This window comes from Lemur catta, chromosome 4 (assembly GCF_020740605.2).
Source record: "Lemur catta isolate mLemCat1 chromosome 4, mLemCat1.pri, whole genome shotgun sequence".
NCBI classification, from domain to species: Eukaryota; Metazoa; Chordata; class Mammalia; order Primates; family Lemuridae; genus Lemur; species Lemur catta.
The window spans coordinates 38,045,195-38,060,583 of NC_059131.1; the positions used below are offsets into that span (position 1 = coordinate 38,045,195).

At 34.2% G+C, this 15,389-nt stretch overlaps 1 protein-coding gene across 18 annotated transcripts in view; it reads right to left on the reverse strand.

The window, feature by feature from the left end:
- The window catches only part of NRXN1 (neurexin 1), a 1,034,155-nt gene that overhangs the window by 138,096 nt on the left and 880,670 nt on the right, over positions 1–15,389 (reverse strand). For 10 of the 18 annotated variants that reach the window (XM_045549577.1, XM_045549570.1, XM_045549572.1 and 7 more), the window contains 2 exons: positions 1,854–1,943; positions 172–491 (listed from right to left, as the gene is read on the reverse strand). In XM_045549577.1, the coding sequence (XP_045405533.1) occupies positions 172–491; positions 1,854–1,943 (410 nt within the window). The remainder of the gene's footprint in view (positions 1–171; positions 492–1,853; positions 1,944–15,389) is intronic. The other 8 variants (XM_045549583.1, XM_045549582.1, XM_045549580.1 and 5 more) reach the window with 1 other exon arrangement.

A 15,389-nucleotide genomic window follows, 5' to 3' on the forward strand; every position in this document is an offset into this window, starting at 1 on the left:
ACACATTTTTATATTCAAACTGAATACATTATGTTAAACAAGTCTCAAAGGAAGCTGTAGTGCCTGATATTAAGAGCAAAACAAACCCTGTTTTAGAAATGATACATATGTAGAAAAGCCCACTTTCATAATCATAGGTCCAAAATGAAGAAATGAAATCCGCATGCTCACCTGGCTAATGGGTTCTTTCGTAGGAGGCTTTCCTCTTCTGGCTGTGCTAGTAGCCAGGGTTGTGGTGGTCTCCATAATTGATGTGGACATCTCTGACTGCATGGCAGTGGCTGTCGACTCAGTTGTCATAGAGGAAGGCACTTCACCAACCAGTCTCACATTTCCCACTATGGCGATGTTGGCATCGTTTTCGGCTGCCATATTCAGAACTTTCAAGCCATTGTAGTAAAGCCCAGAGAGCTGGCCCTGGAAAGGCTGGCCCTGCTCTTTCCCGCCAATTATTATGGTTGCTTGGCTATTGAAGATTGTGAGCTGACGCCCTGTAAAAATAATATTACATACATGCAAAAATGTTGATTGTGAACTCTACATCTACAAAGGATGATATAACAGATCTTTCATGGGGTGGATAATGAGAGCAATAAACTATAAGAGAGGCATTTGACTCATAATTCATTGCTTATAAATGAGGTGTCCATGAAATGCATAATTGTTGGCAAATACTAGTAAACTCTTAAGTTATTGTAAATGTAGTGCTTTTGCTAAAAGACCAATCAAAGATATATATTACAAGTAAATTTTTAGTGGATCCCCTTTCCCTTTTACCTCAAGATCTTATATGGTTGGTCTCTTAAATCTAAATTGTTAAAGAAATGTGAGATAACTAACATTTCAAGTTTTTGTCCTTCTGAAATTACCACACAAAGAAACTAGTATATAGCAGCTGAAATCTAATTTTAAATTTTATGATAAAAATTTCATAATCCACATCATGTCCACATGTATCTACATGCTATTCTTTAGCTATATTTATTTTTAGAATGCAATAGTTCATTGTTATTTGAATTATTCTATTTTTCCGGCAATCACACTGAAAAGAAATGCATGGTTTACACTGAGCATGTCAGAGACAAAAAAATTCCAAAAATATGTTTCTGATTGGCTTTCAGCAAGTCTATCAAAACAAAACAAAATGAAAAAAAAAATAGCTTCAGATGTAAAAAGCAGCTTCAGGAATGGTACACAAACCAATGGAGAAATCATGGCACATTTCCATCAAACAGCAATCCTTAGCAACAGTACCATTATCATCAAATTGAGTATCCAGTTTTAGCAGATTGCTCTCTGCCCATAAAAAGCATGCACACAACTTTAAGTTCAGTTTTAATTAGGGCTTGTTCCCAAATGCTCTTAGAAGGTTGCAAACGTTAAAGGGACTTCATTTTGACTGGCAATCCATATTGCCCACTATTTAAGATTCCTAGAGTTTAAACAAAGAGTTTTTTTTTTTCAGGACCATGATAAAGATAGCAGAACTACATATATTTTAGTTAATAATTTAGAGGCTGGAACATGTAATATAATCTATAAATGATTTATCATTTTGGGTTAATGCTTGCTGTGAGTACCTTCATAGATTGAGTTAGTGGATTATATTTAACAGTCCCTTTAACCTTAAGTTAACTGGGTAAGATTATTAAACAGCTGGTACGTCTAAAAATGTATCGAAATTATTATACAAGGTATGCAAATATTACTATCTACATTTTACTGTTTTAAATTTGTTTTTAATTTAGTTTTACGGAAAATTTATTTTTTATGTTTATTAGTGTTACAATGAAGTACTACTTGGTTATGTTCAAATTATTTTTTTATTTGAAGTTTTAATCAATGTTTTTTACCTTTGTCGAGTAGCCATTCATCAACTACTCGACCAAGTCGATATGGAATTCGCTGTCTAGCAATCGCCAGGCGCTCGTTATCATTGTTTCCTTTAAAGTTTAAAGAGACATTTCATTGGTTAAAATCTGTAAGGTCAAAGGTTAAAAGTTAATACTTAAAGCTTGAGCTATACAGTTGCCACATGATTTTTTGAAATTTGGAATTTTAAAAAGTTCTACCTGGAACATTTCATGTTTCAGACTTATCATTCATTCATTTATTTTATTTTAGCAAACAAAATTATTCCTATGTTAATTGAAAATTAGAAATCTGCATTTGAGCTAGGTTATTAAACTTATGTTATAGACAGACCCGAACAACCAATTTAAACAGCATATAATAGCTTTACAAAAAATGACCATTGACCTCAGGGTTTTGTCTTTTTGATGTTTCTTATTAACTAGTTAAACATGTTCAGGTGAAACAGGTTTAAGTTTTCAAAATACATTCAACCTCTTATTCCAGATTAGTAATTTATGAACACCAGACTTAATAACATCTTTGGCACACTGAAGCATCTAAAAATAGGCCTAGCATACTTTATTTCCTAGTCAGAAAACAGAAATTCTTATTCGCCTCATTTAAGAAAAGCACAAAGTCCAAACAGTTCTTGTATATTCCACATAAATTGGTTTATCAATCACTTGGACATCACAAGAGAATACATCTTGCATCATCCAAATATGTTATTATAGGAAAAGGCTTTGACAAAAGTGACTTTATTTGAGTGTCCTTGAATTTCATTTAAAGCTTAACATGTTGAAGTATATAATATTTGAAAAAAAGAATTGTATGTATGTTTTTATATACTCAAATATCTGCTTTTTATTAAGTTATTCTTAAAAAGGCATGATAGCTGAAGGAACAAATACAAGCCACAAACAGTGGCCTCTATTCATGGGTCTAAACTGAGAGCCTTGCTTCTTTGAATAAAAAATTATTTGCTAGAAACACTATTTACATTGACCTTGAATAATGCTTGCAAATATATGAGTGTTTTCTTGATCTATAAAGCACTTACAAAGAATCTCGTCTGCCCTCTTAGTGCTCAACTGTGTATGTTGCAAGAAGAGTTTTTCTATTTCATTTAAATTAAAGTGAAAATTTAAGCTAAGACATTTTGGCAATAGCTCAGATGAGGACTCAGAGGTGAAAGAAACATTGAATGGTAGTACTACTTATGTAAAAAGACTGGAACATTTTGCTAGGGAAGATAATATACATTTTTTTATTTAGAATAATTTATAAATGCCGTCTTATGCTAGTCTTAAAATACATTATACTTACCATAGTAAACCCACCATAATATTGGCCATATACTTTGGGAGAAATAGAAAAGAACTATCTATAGACCTTGTCAATTTATCAATGCATGTCTATATGACTGAAAATATTTCACACACTAATATTTAATTTATGATGTAAAAATCAAAATCAAACAAAATATAAAGTTTAATGAAAACACATTGATGTGCATTTCTCAGTATACGTATTCGTTAAAACACTGTAAAATAATATTTTATAATGCTGGAATATAGTTTTAGTAAACTGATACATTTTTTAAAAGGATACAAATGATATACAATTCCAAACCTATTTTCATTTTTTTAAGAGTATGCATAATTTGTGTTCTCTTTTGTATGTTTTCCTATATGGCTATTTGAAAAAATATGCTAAAATTTAATATTGGTTACCTTAGGGCAGTGTGATTATTGATGAATTACATGTTTTGACTTATCTGTGATTTACATAATAAAACATGTTTTACACGCATAATTTGAAAATCAAACATAAAATATTTTCCAAAAACACACATCCTTTGCTCTAGGGACTTCTTTGTCATCCAATAGTCATCCCAGTTCACACTGGTATAGCTTGTTTTCATGCTAGAGTGACCCACATTCTCTCAGACATTATCCAAATCTAGGTCAAAAATCCTTGTTGCCCAATTAATACTACAGTGTATTAACGGATCTCTGTTCATTGTCTCTGCAATCAATCCCACCCATTTTCCATATGTCAGCCAATATCTAATCACACCACTTGTCTAGTATATCTCCTCCCATTGCCTTTAGGATAAAAATCTCAGACCCTTAATAAGGTTTGTGAACATCTCCATGATCTAGTCCCTTCCTAGCTCCCCAAACCCCTCTCATGGCCGACTTTGCCTTGCTTTCCAATTTTTGGCCTTATGAGGCTTCTTTCAATTCTATCACATGTGAAAATATGTGATAATTTATAAGCAAGGGAGGCACACAAAGAGGCTCATACATCCTATTATCCCTGAATGTTAGATACCTGCTATTTTAGAGAGCATTTTTTTTTTAACTGAAAGACTTGATTTTGAAGTCAAAGGACAGACTTTATTATTTGCAGGGGTAATGGATGGGAAAAGAGATTGTGCTTACTTCAATTCAATATGTGTCTACTTTATTCTCTAAATTCTTTGTTCTTCTACTAGAATAAAAAAAGCACTAATGACTTTTCTCTGGAAAAATTATAGACAAATACATTGTTAACCAAATGAAGACACATCTAAGCAGTGACAATGTCTTTTTAATAGACGATTCCCAAATCCCTTGTACTATGGGGTGTAAAATAGTTTGGATTGTTTAAGTTCACCAGGACTAGGCCTATATTTTACCTCTACCTCATGATTTTCTTAAAAAGTTGCATATTAACAGTGACAATTGAGGTATATTATTTTCAGTAATTTCTCAAGATGCATTTTATTTCTTTCAAATTCATGATGATATTTACTTGTAAAATATCATCCAGGAGGTTTGTATGATTTTCTTGACTATATTTAATCCTGTCCATAGTTCTAGACCTTACCTGAAATATAAAGGACATAAAACAACCTATTTGACTTGAAAGGCTAAAAACAAATATAATTTCCAATGACCTTTTCCTTTCTATGGAAATGTTCAGGATCTAATACCAAACACACCGGGATACAGAAATATCATATATAGAGCTTTGGTGAATGGTCAATGGAAGCAGGCTTAAACTTATGGGTGAGATTAAAAATAAGTGGAATGTAACTGAAAATTCAAATCAAAACAAAGGTAAATCTCTGGGAGAAGACGTTTCACCTTCAAGTATTCTAAATCAGAGGTAAGGATAAAGCAATAATGGCCTGCTTCCAAAAGATCTATTCATTTTGGGTTATAAAAAGGGTCTGAGAAGAATTTCAACTTTTTTTAAAAAACCATAAAATTCAATTATAGCCATCTGTTGAGTACATAGGTTAGATTTATGAAAACAGAGCTTGTTAGTGAATAGTTAAAAGATAATTTAGTCTCATACTTCCTTTCCTCTAATAAAAGAAAGATGGGATTTTCCTTTTCTTTTTCCTCCAGTTAATTTCTTGTGGGTTCCAATCTGTTGATACCTTCACTGAAAATGTCACCAACAACATATATGTCTCTATCAAAATCATTTTCAAGCAATGAAACTGTATATAAAATTTGGTTTTATTTTCCTTTAAATTGCTAAAGGATTAAGCATTTTGACAGGAGGAAGCCCCCCGGCACCCTCACCTGTAGTAATGCTGCCATAATCAATTGTGAGGTGCAAGCTCTAATTGGAGTGGCCACTTAGGTATAAGGTACTAAATGTAAGGGATACTTCAAACAAGGCTCCAGGAGTGAAGAATGAAAAGGAAAATCTGATCATTCATACTTGGAATGTAACTTCCTCTATTTTGATTAAATCCCAGATCATTTTATTTTCCCACTTGTATAGACTGAATATTTGTATTCCTCCAAACTTCATGCCATGAAATCTAATTCCTAATAGTATTTGGAGGTGAAGCCTTTAGGAAGTGATTAGGTCTTGTGGGGAGAGCCCTCATAAATGGGATTAGTGCCCGTATAAAAGAAGCTCCAGAGAATTCCCTTCTTTCCTTCAGCTGTGGGAGGACACAGTGAGAAGGTGGCCGTCTGTGAACCCCGGAAGGGTTCCCTAGACACCAAATCTGCTCAATCTCTCCAATTGTGAGAAATAAATTTCTGTTGTTCATAAGCTACCCAGTCTATAGTATTTCGTTATAGTAGCCCAAATGGACTAAGACACCATCTAACTAACAACATTTGGTCATACATTAGTATATTAATTCTAGGTGAACTGGTAGATTTCCAGGAAACAAGAGTAATTTCAAAGAATCAAGGTAAACAGCAAAGAGCAATAAAACTCAAATCCTCGAACTATAGTTAAATTTCATGATGTGACTCAAAGAACAACGGGAAACAAAATTTTAATCATAAGCTTATAGCTATTGGTCAGTGGAAACAAGCTATATGAACAACACTGATGTATAGTTTTTCTCCTCCCATTGTCGATCCTCACCCTTCTTGCGTAATTTCTCCTCAGAAATAAAAGTGTCAGTGTTTGATATGACACATTTAATATATTTGGGGGAAAAATAAAGACAAGCAAGGCTATAAACCAAGCATTTGTCTAGAATAATATGAAAGGAAAACTATAACAACAAAAAAGATACTTGCTTCTTTTGAAGGTTTCTTATTTCCTGAGTTTTTAGCATTGGGAAAGGAAACAAAAAAGGGTTCTGAAAGCTATCTATACTTCAAGAGAAGATTAGGAGTCTGTTTTTAGACCTTTGATTTTAACCGAGAATATGACATTTGGAAATGCCTAAGCCCAGAAGGCAAAGTAAAAGTTTATCATAGTTTTGTAAAATTACTGCAGTTTTAAAAGCAGCATTATCACATAATTTTAAACTAAATGTTGTATGCATTGTGCCATACAGACCATGCAAATGCAATAATACCTGACATAGCTGGTAATGTTCCAAATAAATGAATTTTGAACATAATTGAGATTTTTTGAAAAAATATAGCTGTTCTAAATGAAAATATTTGTACCATGTATTACCTTATTTCCTATATCATTAAGATATGCACATAACATATATATCTATTTGGCTCCTGCCTAGATCTTCATTTTCATCTTGAACAATTTATTTCTAACTCTTTAAACTCTAGTCACTTTATAGTTTTTTCAACTCTGTTAGGTAAGCCAATCTACTTTAAACATGCCATTCTCCTTTGCCTTGCAAATTTCCTGCATCCCCATGTGCTGCTCAACATCCCTGCACACCCCCAACACACATACAAACACACACACACACACACACACGTCTTAGACTGGCTAACTTATTTCTCCTGTCAGCCTATATGTTTGTCGGAACTATTCCCTGTGTCCCTTGCTTCTCCACCTACTGATTCCATTTAGCAGCTCCTTCTCCCATTAGGTATTCTTACAACACTTAGCAGCAATATCTATCTACAATCATGATCAAATAAGCTCATACAATAGATTCTAGACAGGCCCACGTCTATTTTGTTCACTGCTATATACCTTGCTATATACACATTGCTGGGCTCATGGTAACTGCTTCATAAGTAATTTCTAAGTGAAGCTGAACCTATTGGGGTATTTGTCGCATGTTAAAATAGTATATGTTCTACAAGACTCATAAAGCAGTAAGGTTGTTAATGTCCATTTACTATGTGTGTATGTGTGCATGTATAAAATGACTCAGTAATCCTGCTCCTCTTTCAATTACAATTTTGCCATTGGGGTATACAATAGGGCAAAGAGTCTCTTAAATAAAATATTTTATGCTTAAATACAAACCAGTGATTTATAGCCTGAGGTGGGCTATACTATGGTATATACACATTAATAGAGAAATTAATACTACTTGGGACCTTTTTGTTTCTAATTGTATAGAGAGCTGATAGTTGATTTGGTCGGGGGATATTTCTGCAAATGCTTCAATTCTCTAATGAACTGTGTACAAAAGACAGTCTTGAACTCAGTGCATCTTCAGAAATATGTATCACTTTGAAAACTATCTTTTTCTAGACTAATTTTAGTGGTGATTTCATTAAAATAAATTTAAATATAAACTCTCCAAGAACCACTTGCTTCTAATAAATATATCAAGGGCCTGTAAAGAAGACAACTTTACTTTCCAGTTTAACTAAAGCAAAAAATGATACAAAATTGAAACAAAATTAGGTAGTAGAAGTTATGGATCTTCTAGTCTTTAGAGCATGAAGGCAGGGGCCTTCTAGAGTGTGCCCAATTCATTGCTGATATACAGCAGTAAGGGACTTGGACTGTCTTCTCGACTTTTACGACCTCACTGAATAACACACTATCAGAATCTAAAGGTGCTTCTTTTCTGACAACAGGATTAGATTAGCCAATCAGAATACATCTAAGTTTCATGCATTAGGAAATAATTTTTCACTATGAACATGGTCTGTAGGTAGAGGAATTAAAGAAAACAGGGCCACCAGAAAATAGGAAAATCATGCATTGAGTGGCTTTATGTTTTGTGTATTGTGCTACTTGCTTCTATAGGTTATCTCATTTCATTCTGATATTGATCCCAGATCATAAGTACTTTTTATTTTACAGATGGATAAACTGAGGCTCAAAAAGATGATGTAACTAGTGCTGCATCATGCATAATAATAGAAAAAGGAACCCTTTGAAATTAGATATATCTGACTCCAAAGGTATTCCATGGAATAGTTATTAGAGCAATGTCTTATAATGTAAGTCTGAGTCATAAAGGCCCAGCATCTTCCCTTTAATCCTCATAGCACTCTCTTGTATATTGGAAAATGTCATGGTCCTTTCTATAAAGGTTCTGCCTTATAAAGTTTAGGGTGAGAATATCTTCTTGGGGACATGAAATCAGTAACCTTCTCCAAATCCTTGAGAATTTTTCTGGAGGATATTTTCATCATCTGCATTTTACAGATTAAGATAGTGAAGCAGAGGTAAGTAAAGTGATAAAAGACCTATTACAGTTGAGATCATAGTGAAAACAAGTAATTTAATTTTTTCCTTTTATAATGATGCTCTGTCATGCATAGCCACTTGAGACATAAAATGCTCCAGGAATTTCTTTTCTTTACCCCTAACCTATAAGAAAAGCCCCAAGTAAAACAATCCACCAAGTTTACTACTTTTTTAATTCTGACCCTCTCCAGAAACAAGTTGGAAATGGAAAAAGGGTCCTAGTTGTGAATTAAAAGACCACTGTACTTCACTGGCTTCTGAGAGGAGGGATACAACTTTGTAGCATGTTATGGTAAATTTTGCTTGGACTTCATATTTCCTTTTTTCTTCTTGTCCGTGTCTTATGTCTGGTTTTCCCTCTACATATCTCTAGGAACCAACCCAGTGTTCTCATGACACTTGTCAATAGCCCAAAGCGTGCATTTACATCTACCCTTCCTAGATGTATCTCTTGTTTCCAAAACACTTCACCTTCCCTCTTTTCTAGTTCCCCCTAGCTAACCCCATATTTCTTTAGGCTAGCTTAGCTAGACATTAGAAAAGCAATCTGACTCAGTGAAGTCAATGCACAAGCACTGACGGCACTTTGAAAGTACTGTGTCAGGTGTACATTAAGACATCACATGGATCCTATAGTTGGAGAGCTTACACTTTGGGGAGTCAAGGAGCAAAATGAGGAAAGTCAGACAATAAAAAATTTAAGTGAAAATTCAAGACAATAGGAAAACTGGCATAAGTAGGCAATTAACCACCCTGTGAATTGTAGTTCAGAGAAGACAATGGATTAGAGGAAAGAAGGTGTGACAGTATGCAAACAATTTCACCTAGATTACAATCTAAATTTTATTGAAATAACTACATAAAAATGTGTTGTAATATGGATATTAACCTCCAAGAGACTGATAATTGATCAAACTATTTAACTTCATAAAGCTACTTGCCCCATATCTAGTTTTGAAATAAATATACTCTCCAATAAAATATATCTAGTCTCAAAAAATTCTTACAAATATGAATAAATGGTTAAATATTCATGCCATGAGACATGAAAAAATTAGTACACATGATATTAAAACTACTAAGTAAAATACGATGCAAATTGGCAAGGTTTTTCAGGGCAATATGTAAAAATGAAAATATTTATGTAAGAGTGGAGGAATTATGGGTGATCTTTTTTCATATTTTAATTTTATATTATTGATACTATACTTATACACATTTCAATTTTGCTCCCACTGCTTCCTTAAACACATACAAATTTTCTCTAAATTAAATATGGTATCTTAATGCAATGCTACAGCAAACAGGGATGGTGCAACTCAAGAGCCTAGTCAGTCTCACAGATGGAGAGAGCACGCACAGCCCAAAGAGGGCCATGCTCTGTTCGTGACTAATGCTTGAGATGACATCCCAGCTCCTTATGTGGAACAGCAGTTTGTATCCAGTGAAACAGTAACTTCACATGAGACTGCTGTAATGTTGGGCATGGAAGGCCACAGGCTATCTACTGCAGTTCAGTGGTGCTTGGGGAAGAAATTAGAAGCTTAGTGCATGTCTAACTGGCTTACGAAATTTCTCCCTTCATTGTTGCTCTCTTATGTGGATCTACATTAAGATATCTAGAGCCCTTTATGCAAAGATTTGTAGAAACACTTGTTCTTATTAGCTACTTACATTAAAACTTTTTAGTCTGTGTATTTTTTCATCAGATTAGTGAGAAATAAAGGTAACCTTGTAAATTTTGGATCTCATTGCCTATGTGGAACAAATAAGCTATTTATACTTTCTTCCTTAAGCCTTTATATGCTATTGGTTTCCCACTGCAGAGACTGGAATGTCATATCAAAAACCAGCAGCAAGAAATGAAAAGCATCAGGGACAAGCTGATAACAAAATACAGAACCTACTCCGATAAATTAAAGGTCATACTCTGTTATCATGCATACTAAAGAGTTCTTTTGTGCTAGCCGTGTAGCATTTAAGATGGAAGAATGGTTTAACAGCTACAAAAACAGGCAGGGCCACTGATAGATATCACTAAATAGTGAGAATAAGAAAAATGAAATGTAAGAGCAGCCCCACATTACCTTACAAATGGCATTTTGCCATTTTGCCAGATATGAGAATCTTGAGCACTTTCTAAATCATAATGTCATAACATTTAAGCTTATCCACCCTAACAAGAATTTAAATATATATTCTCTAAGGCATTTTTTCCCAGTTCTTGATTTTTAAAAATCAGAGAATTATGTAGTACAGCTAGAATTTCTACCACCTCCTACCAACTTTGACTTTTAATCTATTCTTCTTAATATGTATATTGGTCTATGGAAGAAGAGATAAATGAATGTCTCATGTACAGTCTGATATGCTCTGTAAATGGTACTGAGAAGTTTCTTATTCTCCAGTGAAGAAAAATCAGTCTGATTATTATGGCATTCTAATCTCATTTTCAATGGACTTCAATCTCTCTCTTTCACTTGTAATTGGAATGTAGGAAGATTTTTTTCAATTAGAAAGATGGGCTTGTCAACTGCACATAAATTATTTAAGACTAAACGCTCTGGAAGGGCAAAGGATAGGCTGGGATACAGCTGTTGGACCATTGCTAGCCCACTCCAATTTTATAAAATGTAAAACTCCTTAAAATGACCATTATTTTTTCTGTTGTAGACAAACGGAACACTATGGATTTCACTTAAATTTCTAAAATGACTTTTCCCCAATAAAAATTAGTTTTCTCCACCAGCAATTATTTCTTGAAAGTAAGTACCCATATGGTCAGATCACAGTGGAAAGAGAACTCTTTTTTTTTATTTAAACAGGTAGATGGACTTTTTATTTTTATTTATTTATTTATATTTATTTCAGAATATTATGGGGGTACAAACGCTTTGGTTACACAAATTGCTTTTGTGCAGTTTGAGTTAAAGTTATAAGTGTGCCCATTCCTGGATAGTGTACATTGTACCTGTCAGGTGTGAATTCACTCATCCCCTTCTCCCTCCTCCCACCTACTTGATTTCCGATGAATATTATTTCCATATGTGCACATAAGTGTTGATCAATCAGTTCCAATTTAATGGTGAGTACACGCATTGTTTGTTTTTCCATTCTTGTTTTCATACTTCACTTAGAAAAATTGTCTCCAGTTGATGGTTAAGGTAATGAATTCTAATTCCGGATTCAAATCCTGGCTTCTCTATTGACTAGCTGGGTAACATTGGATCAGTAACATAACATCTTTAAACCTGAGTTTTCTCACCTGTAAAATAGGTTTTCATTATTTTGTAAAAATAATACACATAGTATGTATAAATCTCTTCCTACAGTGCCTGGTACATAGTAAGCACTCAGTAAATATTAGCCATTATATTGTGGTTGTGTCATTGTTTATTCTCTGGTATGATGTGCCTTATATAACATAGCTAGGAGTATATAGATCACAATTTTTTCACTCATCTGATCATAAGAAGGGACTTGAGGTAGGTGTAAAGAATGGAAAATAAATCTATTTATATTTCCCAGGATGAATAAAGGCCAGAGAGCTGGCCTTATTAGATGTGATGTCCCAAACCCCGCAGGTGCTTTATCAAAATCACTTCATTTTCTCCCAAGCAAAGTCAACTTTATTCTCAGAGGTTTATGCATGGCTACCTGCAAGCCAGTGGGAATAACTGAAAGGAGGTCATTAACTGGAAAAGGCCACAAACAAAGAAAAAGCCAAAGGCACCTGCCCCAAAGAAAAATGGAATTCAGGGTACCACCGGTTCTATGCCAGGAGCATGGTGGCAAAAGCCGCTCCCGGAATGAGAATACTTTAGGTATCAGCACTCTCAAAATGGCATTTTAATCTATATAGTAATGCTTCAAAGAGATCTACTTCAACTAGAATGCTGCAATCTCTTCTTTTTCCACCTTAATGCTCCCAGCAAAGAAGGGCCACAGACACTGTGGACAGACGCAGACATTGTGTGGCCCATTATCTGCATGTAAAATGAGGTTGGGGGACTAGATGACCACTAAGTTGACCTTCAATGCTAATGACCCATAGTCCCATGCCTCAGATGGTGTTGCATACAGACAAGCATTAGGCCATCTTGTTAAGATATGTTGTCTTTGGGTTTTCATGAGGGAAACAATTTTAGAGCCATTAAAAACAAAATATCATAAACGTTTCTAACTCAGCAACTATCTTTAAAAGGCAGTTAAATCTTTGGCTTGTTATGTTATGTTCTTTTTTTTTCTTCCTTTCTTTTTTCTTTGCTCTCTTTTTTTAAAACTAACACATAGTGTCTTGACAGCGTTATGAAGACTTTCAGTCAGCATCTGTGGAGACCTTTACATTATAATTAAGCCATTACATTTTTCTGATATGTTTGATGTTTCAAGCCTGTCTTCTTTATTTTTTCTAATATACAGACACACACACTTCTCACCACTCAGACATTTCTCTGGATTCTTTCTACCCACCCACTGAAGCATGTCATGGCGCTAAAAGCCATTTTAAAAAGAGAAAGGCAGATGTAGATTAGATTTTAGGAGATTTCAGTTTTATAAAGAGTAGTTAAGAGGATGGGGGAGAGGCATTATGATGATGGAAAAGAGAAGAGGTTTGTCTCTTCATTTTAAATTTTTAGCACTACAGAGATAAAAGCAGAAATATTTAAGAGAGAATCTAAGGACTTCGAGTCAATGGCTGCTCTTTGCAAACCCCCTTTGTCCAAAATGTATCAAAGTAAACCTTTTCTTAGATTGCTCAAACACCTGTGATTGTGGGAACTGTACTTTGAAGGCGATTTCTTGTTCAAGAGGCATCTCTTCATGAGAGTTCTATCCAATCAAGTCTGGCAAAAGCTGACTTAAAGACCTGTAGGCGGTTCAGTGTAACACTCAGCCTGGGTGGAGATCACCAATTAAGATCCAAACATCCTAAAGAATGTGGTAGGTGCAAAGGAGAACTAGTTCATTGCATCTGTCAGAATAAAACTGTGAATTTCTCTACTCCCCTTAGTATTTCCCCTTAAAGTTAAGCCACCTATAATTTCCAGTGGATCTCTAAATGTAGAACAGAAGGGAGAGAAGAGAAAAGTACAAAGATGTCCAGGTTTGAACTGATGCTCTATTAGTAAGGACAACTGGAATTGATCCACACACACACACAGTCTTCTAAATTTCTCTTATAATCCAGCACATCTATAGTTAGGTTGTTTCATATCCAAGGAGAAAGCTGAGCTAATTGGGCCATACAACTCTGGCCTGATTAACACTTCATCTAAAATTTTTCCTCAAGTCTTTAAAGTCCAAGTGGCCTTGTTTTGACTTCAGTGAAAATAAACAGTTTGTTGGCGTCCTCCACACAAGAACCCTAAAAGAACTTAGAGACTGTTATGGACTAAATATTGTCTCCCACTTCTAGAGTCATATGGTGAAGCCCAAACCCCCAGTACCTCAGAATGTAACTATATTTGCAGACAAGACCTTTAAAGAGGTGGTTAAGTTAAAATGAGGTCCTTGGGGTGGATTCTAATGTAATCTGACTGGTGTTCTTATCAGAAGAGGAAGTTTGGACACACAAAGAGAGACAAGGGATCACATGCACAGAGGAAAAACTGAAAACACAAGAAGCCGGCCATTTGCAAGCCAAGAAAACAGACCTTAGAAGAAACCAAACCTGCTGACACCTTGATTTTTGGACTTCTAGCCTCCAGAACTGTGAGAAAATAGATTTCTGTGATTTAAACAACCAATCTGTGACATTTTTGTTATGGCAGCCTTAGCAAACTAATATGGTAATGATTTATATTTTTAAATCATGTATTGTTAACTTATCCACATATCTTTGATATTAAGAAGCGATAGCACTTTGGTGCCAACTGCTTCAGTCTAGAAGTGAGTACTCTTAGATTTGCACTTTAATAGGTACTATGTTAATGTCAAAATCAGACCCATATTAATTATTAATTTTGGTTAAAATATATTTTGTCCTTTTCTGGACTTGCTGCAAATCATAATATTCTGCATCATAATTCTTATAGTTAGCACAGTTATAAAATTAACTCACTGAATTTACATTTTTGCATTACTTAAATTATAAGATAATAATGATATTATATTCAGCATGAAATATCATTATATAAAGTTCCTTTACGCATATAGAACTTTTGCAAAAAGAACTACTTGACCTTTCATATCATTAAATGAATTTCTTAAACAAAAAAATTATGTTACTATCATTTTCTTAATTTTGTGGCCCCTTGTAGCTTCACAACTACACAGATGACTGAAGTCCTAGTAAAAATTTAGTGTTAATATTAGGTTTCTATTTTATATAAAAAGTCTCAATGCAAAACAGTAAGAACATTTCGTGAAAAAAAATTCATACTTATGTTAATGATTAAATAAGGTGAGATTACCTTATTATTTAATAAAATATGCCAGTGTTTTCTTTCATTTGGTAACTACTGTGAGTTCACAAAAGATGCCCACTTCCAAAACGCTAAATCTCTTAAGTTCTGAAGGATAAGCCTATATTTAGTTGCATGAATTTCTATTCGTAAGAACTGCCTGAGGGATATTTTAAAAACATAAACATAAAAAGTGATTCTGAGGGATAGGAAGTAGTTTTTGGGGGTGCTGCTAAATAATCCTGC